The sequence below is a fragment of the Kogia breviceps genome, chromosome 5 (genome assembly GCF_026419965.1).
Source record: "Kogia breviceps isolate mKogBre1 chromosome 5, mKogBre1 haplotype 1, whole genome shotgun sequence".
Lineage (NCBI taxonomy): Eukaryota > Metazoa > Chordata > Mammalia > Artiodactyla > Physeteridae > Kogia > Kogia breviceps.
Genome location: NC_081314.1, coordinates 11,880,106 through 11,889,370, shown reverse-complemented (window position 1 = coordinate 11,889,370; position 9,265 = coordinate 11,880,106). Strand labels below are relative to the sequence as shown.

Here is a 9,265-nt window from a genome sequence, read left to right as displayed (position 1 = left end):
CCAGTATTGCATTACCATTACAAAGTCATATTGATACTCAACTAAAAACTGAGGTTGATGAGTTTAAAAATGCTCTCATAGGTTTAGGAGACCAAATTATGGCTTTAAAATTGAAAATGCGTTTGATTTGCCATGCTAAATATACTTGGATTTGTGTGACTCAACACGCTTATAATGAAACTGACTGGGATTGGAACAAAGTAAAAATGCACTTTTAAGTGTATGGACTGATGGACCCATTAGTTTGGACATACAAAAACTTAATGCGGAAATACAAGCAATTCAAGAAGCTCATCTACAAGAAGACGGGCCCCAACAATTAATTGCAGGACTCTTGGATCAGCTTCAATGGTTAAACCCAATGCATTGGTTTCAAAATGGACTCACAGGATTGATTACCGTGGGGTCATGTGTATTGTTGATGTTAATTGCCTTACCTTGTTTATTACGCTTTGTTGTTGGCCGTCTCGCTGCTCTTCGTCAGGAGGTATATGGGTTGAAATTGCATTATCAAGCTTTAAAAAATAAAAGAGGGGGAAATGTGGCGAGCATTGCCCTCTGAGGAAGGCGCCATTAAGACCCTCATAAGCCTCAGGGCCCGATTGTACTCTCCTTGGTATGCATCCTGGACTTTATGGTATGAACGTAAAAAAGGAGATGGCCTTTGGCCAGATCGCTCCAGGAACCTGCTCAGTTACTGGGAGTCCCTGGTTGTTCCCTAAAGCTAGGAAATGCAGTCCTGGAGGGGAACTTGGTGCCTTTGAGGGAGACGCCGAGAAGCCAATCAACCAGCTGATGCCGATAAGGCGTGATTAAGCCGAGTAGCCAATCAACCAGCTGATGCCGATAAGGCGTGACTAAGCCGAGTAGCCAATCAACCAGCTGATGCCGATAAGGCGTGACTAAGCCGAGTAGCCAATCAACCAGCTGATGCCGATAAGGCGTGACTAAGCCGAGTAGCCAATCAACCAGCTGATGCCGATAAGGCGTGACTAAGCCGAGAAGCCAATCAACCAGCTGATGCCGATAAGGCGTGACTAAGCAAATTCCCTGCTTTAGGGGTATATATACGGCTACGCTTTGCTGTTAAACTTGCCTTGCAACCGTCAGTTGTCTGTGCCCTTCTGATCCCACACCTTGGGGCGTTCAGTTCCCTACCCCCTCTCGTCGATTGTTGCTGCACTTTGAGGACCCGCCGCGGCTGGCGGCAGGAATATTCTTTTTACAGTGTCCCACTTTCTATAAAAAAAGTCTAATGGCTGTTATATAATCATTTAAAAATATTTTATTAAGCACTGATTTTAAAAATGCAAGAGAAGAATATAACAACTCAGAGCAAATGCTTGAAGGTAAAACATATATCCCTATAAATATTGCATGTATAAAATCTCTTTTTTACATCTTCACACAACTCATTTCTAAAATATCCTTTTACAGAGATGTATAAATAAACTGCTTCCAAACTGTCAACGCTTGATACATTTAGTTTCTTATCACCTCACTAAGTCTGCAGGTTTCCAATCGGCTCTCTGCTCCTCTTCCGTGCAGGCAACAGAACTGCCATCAGTGACACCGGAGCTCTCCTACCTACATCATGTGAAGAGTAAATCTCTCTGACTGCTCAATATTTCAGGTTATAAATTTTCTTTTCCTACTGAGAAAAAAATAGATCCTTCAAAGGCAGTGACAGAATGCAGCTTAAATGGACACCGTTCACTGTTAACATTGCTTGTTCTTCAAGGCGTCCAGGAGCTTCTGATTCTTGGTCTTGAACATCATGATAAAGCTGTTGGGCATGATTTTGCCTCTCCCATCTTCACCCACTTGGCCCATAATAATGTAGTTTAGACCTAAAAGAGGATATAAGATTGATTTTTTTTTTCTCTATGTGTGTTGGTTTGAAACAACTTCGACTATAATTCACCTCTAGGTAAATGCTCTGTAAATGGTATAATTAGACATTTATCCTATCTAGGATAAAATCTGGTTCAAGACTCTCATTGGAAAAAAATCTAAATTTAACTGAATAGCATGTTCCAGCTCTGCTAACACTAGGAGAGTGGATGGAATGATTCAATCCGGTCATGTCCAGCTCTGCGGAAGGTCTGATGTATTTACTGAGCGTCTGCTATGAACAATACACTGTTTCTGTGAAAGGCTCTCCTTCCTCAAGGGGCCTCCAGTGCTCCCCGACACGCCATCTTCAGATGGCCTCTCCTGGTGTCACAAGGCTTCTGGATCTCCTCAGGCATTTGGCAACTAATGATCCATTGTCTTCTGTTGTTGTTGTCTTGAACTTTTTATTAACATCTCCAACATTTATACTATGTAAGTTTTTTGAGGGCATGGTTGGATCATATACTTCTTTCCATTCTTACAGGCCCTTGCAAAAAGATAAGTCCTTTATTCTGTTATACTCTTTTTAATCTATCAGTGTTTCTGGCTAAGGTAGGCCTAGACTGGGGCCCAAGCTGAGCTTTGTAGGGTTCAACTCTGAAGATTCATACTGCTTCAGAAAAATGTCATAAAGGAAGTGTGTCTTACCACCCCCATTATTCTCCCTCTCCCTCGTGTGTCATAAGAGAAATACGTGTTTCCTTTTTCTCTTGCATAGGCCTTCCCCTGGGCCAACACTGGCATCACAGTGGTCTTGAGTCTGCGAAGGCTTGGTAGGATAAGCAGGTAGATGCCACCGAAAGGCTGGACTGCTAGCGTCACTATGAGATTGGACTGTGTCTAGAGATGCATTATTTGCTGTTCCGGACAGTTCTGGAAAGAAGTGTTACCTTTTACAGAGTCTCTGCTACTCCCTCTAAAGGGTCAATGTGAGGCTGCTCGCCTCCCGACTTTTCTCAACAATCTGAATTCATAGTAAAGCTTTCTTGAAGTGGATATTCTACATTTCTGTGTGTGTGGCAGAGGTTTGGTTTGTTTCACTTGTAGGAGAGGTGTGCAGCAAGACTGAGGAAAGGAATGAGCTGATGTTGGATAGAGAAATCGTGGTATAGCACGCAGTGGAATGCCAGGCATTATTGCCATGCTGAAAAAGAGATCTATACGTGCTGTTGATGGAAAGCTGTCCACATATATATCACGTGGGGGAAAAGTTTCAGTAGAACCTGTGTAGCATGATCCTTCTGTCTAGGCTTTATATGGATAGAACTTTGTGGAAGGAACTGTTCATTGTGCCTCTGGGGAAAGGGAAAGGGCTTCACTTTTTATTTTATATCCTTCTCTACGTATTTAAACTTTTTAAAAACCATAGAGCGTACATTACTTTTATAAGTTAAAGAACCTGTTTTTTTTTTTTTAAATCATGTACCTTTGGCTCCGGAGTAGCTTTTCTTTTTCCAAAATTTCTTAATAAACTCATCCCCATATCTGGATTTAATAATCCTGTATCTACAAATGAATCCCAAATCTTTCATCCTGAACTCCAGCTCTGAATTTCCTATTCCTTGATGGATATCTTCCTCTACACACAGTAGTGGCACCTTAAGTGCAATAATTCAAAATCTCTTTCTCCTGATGTGCTCCTTCTCTGTCTGTTCCCTATTGATCCAACTTCAAACGTCTCTTGGACTCCTGGATCATTTCCATTACCTCGTCTTCTTCCACAAGTTACCAGAACTGGGATTGGAGCCCAATTCTGGCTGACTCCAAAGGCCCACCTTAGAAACCACAAGTGGGCAATACATGAGCCCTGACTTGACTTCCCTAGACCAGCCACGGCATGGAAAGATCCATGATTTTCTGAGAGAGGCGCCCCCGTCCCCTTCTCTGCCCCTGAGCTCCCCTGGAAGAAAGACTGAAGTTTTCCTCTGACTCACCTCTCCTGAGGAGCGGGCACTGCTTGCAGACCACGATGACCTTGGCACTCATGTTCTTGCCGGCCTGCTGAATTGCCAGATTCCCCTCTTTATAGATGTTGATGATTGAGACCGTGGCGTGCAAACTCCCACCTCGAGGGATGGTGGTGATAACAGTACCGGCCAAGACTGCAAAAGAAAACGTTTTTGAAACAATGGGACAGTGAAGGCAAATGTAAGCAGAACTGAGCGCGCTTGTACATTTCTCTAAGTTTCAGATGGGAAACATTTTAATGTTAGAAAGAAGGTCCTAATAGAGCCATTGAATTTGATTCTGTACATGTGTCAACAAAGCTCAGGTTGAAAAAAAGGAGTCGTGAAGCTGTAATGTTCCCGCAGCCGTTAGGCGTTGATACTGAGTAGGAAAACCAAAATATCTGCCGAACTGCAGTCAGTTGCTGAGACGAGGACTCGTTCCAGTGTTTTATCCAACGTACGGATCAATCACCAAATAAGGGACGGGCTCATGCGCCTCTATGTGTGAATATTCAACAGGACCTTGTAACTTCAGAGGCAATACCATACTAAGAGGCTGCATGATGGGGGTTTGAGCCACGAAGATCTGAGTCCTTGTGTCTGTGTGGGTGAGCGCCTACCTTTCTGTGTCTCCCCCTGGTTCCTCTCTCTAGCTGGCCTCTCTCCTTGAACTTTTTTTAATAAAACACATATTTATTTATTTATTTATTTTATTTTATTTTATTTTTTGCGGTATGCGGGCCTCACTGTTGTGGCCTCTCCCGTTGCGGAGCACAGGCTCCGGACGCGCAGGCCTAGCGGCCATGGCTCACGGGCTTAGTTGCTCCGCGGCATGTGGGATCTTCCCGGACCAGGGCACGAACCCGTGTCTCCTGCATCGGCAGGCGGATTCTCAACCACTGTGCCACCAGGGAAGCCCTAAAACACATATTTATTAAATGAAGAATCGGTCTTAAAAATATCCACTCCCTTAAACCTTCTCCCAGGCTTCTACAGCAAATGACCAATTGCAGGCGCTGGAGGAAACTAAAGAGACTTAGAAACAGCAGGTTGGGACGGAGGTGGGGGGAAGGCAGAGGAAGACGGGGGTCAGCAAATAAAAGCCCCTTTCAAGAAAGAGTATCATAAAAGCAGTGAAGGTAATCAGGGTTAGCAAAAACCAGAATTATTTTTGTTCCTTAGACCAACCCCCCCACCCTTTATCCCTTATTTGTCTTCTCTCAGTGGATATCAGGTGTGCTCTCCTTGAACTTTGATTCATCCATAGATACCCATCTCCCTCTAATGATCAGCAAATATCTGTCTTTTTCTGGGTCTTTCATATTTTCTTTTTTATCCATCCTGTTTACCGCATTTAACAAGTCAAAGTATAGAACTGAGGTATAACTCAAAGACATTTTCTTGCTCAAATAAAAAAACTCTAGCAAAATTCAGTTGCTTTTCATTATGTCACTCTCTCTTTTTACTACGTGACACTCAGAGAAGAGTCTCACTTCTGACCCACAGAAAGAAAGATGCTGTGTTTCTCAAAGGCGTGCTTTTGGCATTCTGGGGCGGGGGGCGGGGGGGGGGCGGGCAGGGGACATTCCATGTGAGTCAGGACTTGCATTGAATGACTTTCTGATGAATCCTGTCTCTACCCAGGAAACCAGTGGCACCCGGCAGTTATTGTGACAATCAAAACCTGCCCCTAAAGGAGTGTTACCAATGCTGGTTGGGAAGCAATGGGCCACTGGTGATAGTATTGGGTCATTTTGCCATGGAAGTGACTCACAGTGGAAGAGACCGAGTTTGGGACTTGGCTGATAGGACCCTTTCAGGATAAAGTGAGAACTCACTGCTTATGTGGTGCGCAAAGCTCATAACATCCGAACTCTTCTCATGCCTTACTTTGACTCTCAGTCGTGAGTGTTTACTGCAAAACATCAGTCAGTAGCCGACTGAAATCAGGTGGCTCTGAAGGACAGGAAGGGAGATTTCCTTGAGCACCTCCTACAGAAGACCACACTGCGTGTGGCAGCAATGACACCTCGTGCTACTCGTTTTCATTTTCATGCCATTATTTGAATTTCGGCATGCAAACTCCAGTTAGATTTAGGGCCCTAGATTCTTTAGTGCCTTCATACCTTCTCTACAACACAATCTGTCTGGGCTGCAGCTACCACTTGAAGGCGTAAGAAAAAGCAAGCAAAGCCTCATCTGGGAGGCCCTTTGTTCTGGTTAACCTATTGAAAGGCTGTACCAACTTTCTTTTCCTGATAAGACTTCTCTTCGATGTTCCTTTTAAACATAACCAGCATAATTAAACTTGGGATCTTTGGCTCTTAAGTGGTTTTCACAGAATGTGCAATTTTTTTTTTTAATTGGAAAAAACTCGTAGAAATTCAAGTCATTCGGTAATATCTCCTCAGGTTCCAGTTTATAAGAGTTTCCAAATGAATTTCAGATTTCCAAGTTTTAAGTTAGTACTTTGGAAGGACACTACAGAGGAAATACTTGAATTTCTTCTGAGAGAGGCCAGCTTGGATATGTTTCTAATTAACTTCAGTTGAATTACAGATGTGTGAAAAAATACTCAGTACATGAAAACTATGTGAGAAAAAAGGGACACAGGTTTTTTCAGGAATACGGAGCCAGCCAGAATACACAGAGCGGTAGTATCACGTACCAGGAGTCAAATTATTAAGTTTTCGTGGAAAATGTATATTTTCTGTACATGAATTTTTCTCAGATGTGAAATCTAACACTTCAAAAGGCACAAGTCAACATACCCTAGTGTGTAAGAAAATATTTTCTTGGGTAAATGAAGAGTGTAACTGACCCTTTACCATCACATTCACGGCAATTCCTTTGACATTAAGCATGCGGTTTCAGGTTTCTGATTAAAGAGGAAAGGCTGGGTTTTATTTCTTACCAAAGTTACTCAAGCAATAATTGCTCTCCAGAGTCCCCGTCCGTCTACACTTCTGCTGACACAGGGCCACGGTGGGTTTTAAACCTTCATTCAGAAAAGAAAGACATAGGATTCAGGAAAATGAATTCAAGTATAATTGGTGTTTAGATCTGAATCTACCAATTTAAAATTCCCATATATTTCCCTGAGCCACCAATCTGTCATTGCAATGAAATAATTAAAAAGCATGCAAAGGCAATTCTTCATGCTACCAACTCCTGCTCTAATTTCTTCAGGGTAACTCAATACCCTCTGCTAAGTTTTAAACCTGAGATCAAAGATAACCCAAATTTAGCCCTATTCTCTTCTTTCTTTATATATAACTAATGCTGTAACCAAAAATAGATACAGTCTCATGTGCCCTGCTTAGAAACATGTGCCCTGCTTAGAAAAACCCAGTACAACAAATATGAACACAGGAGATGTAGGTTAACTCCTCAGTTTCCAAAAGGAGTCCTGTGGGTCTCCCCCTGGGGGCGGAGGGTGCTTTCTTGGTGCATCTGAAATACACAGTCGCCCAAATGCGAGCAGCACAGGTCTCTGGGAACACTGCTCGTGTGGTAAGGTGTGTTATAGCTGTAATTAGATGCAACCAATCACTAAACATTATTTTGAGCCCGTAAGGATTATTAGTAAGGCATTATTCATTGCCTAGAAGGATCTTAAGAACTGAGAAGTAGACAAATTTTAAAGTACAACTAAACAGATAACCACAGTGGTTCTCAGGCAGGGGTGATTTTGCCCACTGGGTGACATTTGGTAACGCCTGGAAATATTTTTGGTGATCACAACTAGGGGATGCCACTGGCATCTAGTGGGTATATAATCAGGGATGCTGCTAGACATCCTACAGTGAACAGGACAGCCCCCAACAGCAAAGAATTATCTGGCCAAAAATGTAAATAGTGACAAGGTTGAGAAACTGTAACATGATGAAACGAAATGAAATGAAATGAAAATAATCCTCATTATCATCATTAAAAATGTTTCCAAAATATTTCCTAATGATTCACTTATATGTGGCAACATGCTGTAGGAAGAACTAAACAAAGCTGTCACAGAACAGTACTTGGTGGGTAAGAATTTACAACTGTAATATCGCCCTGCTAATATGTTCTGCTAACTTTTCTGTGAATTTACTCTTAATTTGTACCCCCTACGTAACTCCAAAAAGGATCCAAAGTGGAATATAGTATTAAAATGTATACAATTTGGTGTTAAAATACAATTTCATGTTAAAATACACACAATAGCATATATGTGGAGAAAGAGCTCAGAAAGCATTTAGAGGGACTATTGTTCCAGGAGTTGGGGACCTGAATTTACCTAATTCGCTGAGTCAGAAGGCAGTGGCATTAGTGGCTCTCCCTGTCTGATGGAAGAGCATCTTTTCACGTGGGCCCCTGGACACCAGCTCCTTCTCGGCCTCGAAATGTTAGCATGGAGGTTGGGTGGGTGTCCCACACGGCCCCTTCTCTCCCTTCGGGGCCGCCCTGCTCTCTGCCTTTCAGCCATCAGCTGTCCCACCCTGAGCCTCCTCGTGCCCCGTCCTCTCTCTGCTGCCCTGCCCTCCCCAGCATGGCACCTGGTGCTCTGCCCTCCTCTCCTTGTGCTCGCGCGGCCGTCCCGGTGGGTCCTCCCTCCTGGGGACGCTCCCTCTCGGTGCCGCCACAGCCCCATCCTTCCCAGAGACGTTCCCCCTGTTCCATCTCCGCCCCTCACTCCCCGGCTTCCACTTCCTCCTGCTGAAGTCTCATCACCAACCTCCCAAATGTAGACACCCTGTCAGCCAGTGTAGCCTCCTCTCCTTCAAGCTTATTTACTCTCAGACTCCCATGAGTACTTGCTTTCTGTCTTTATTTATTTGTTTGTTTGCAGTACGTGGGCCTCTCACCGCCGCGGCCTCTCCCGTCGCGGAGTACAGGCTCCGGATGCGCAGGCGCAGCGGCCATGGCTCACGGGCCCAGCCGCTCCGCGGCACGTGGGATCCTCCCGGACCGGGGCACGAACCCGTGTCCCCTGCATCGGCAGGCGGACTCTCAACCACTGCGCCACCCAGAAAGCCTGAATGCTTCATTTTTTTAAAAAAAATTTTTAATTTTTACGGTACGCGGGCCTCTCACCGCCGCGGCCCCTCCCGTTGCGGAGCACAGGCTCCGAACGCGCAGGCGCAGCGGCCATGGCTCACGGGCCCAGCCGCTCCGCGGCACGTGGGATCCTCCCGGACCGGGGCACGAACCCATGTCCCCTGCATCGGCAGGCGGACTCTCAACCACTGCGCCACCCGGAAAGCCTGAATGCTTCATTTTTTAAAAAATTTTTTAAAATTTTTGCGGTACGCGGGCCTCTCACCGCCGCGGCCCCTCCCGTTGCGGAGCACAGGCTCCGGACGCGCAGGCGCAGCGGCCATGGCTCACGGGCCCAGCCGCTCCGCGGCACGTGGGATCTTCCCGGACCGGGGCACGAA

At 44.9% G+C, this 9,265-nt stretch overlaps 1 protein-coding gene across 1 annotated transcript in view; it reads right to left on the bottom strand.

Annotated features, from left to right (window-relative positions):
• Positions 1-1,262: 1,262 nt before the first annotated feature.
• PCOLCE2 (procollagen C-endopeptidase enhancer 2) overlaps positions 1,263-9,265 on the bottom strand; it is a 75,955-nt gene continuing 67,952 nt past the window's right edge. The window contains exons 7-9 of the mRNA XM_059063807.2: positions 6,760-6,843; positions 3,831-3,998; positions 1,263-1,850 (exon numbers count right to left, since the gene is read on the bottom strand). Coding sequence (XP_058919790.1) covers positions 1,720-1,850; positions 3,831-3,998; positions 6,760-6,843 — 383 coding nt within the window. The 3' untranslated portion in view covers positions 1,263-1,719. The remainder of the gene's footprint in view (positions 1,851-3,830; positions 3,999-6,759; positions 6,844-9,265) is intronic.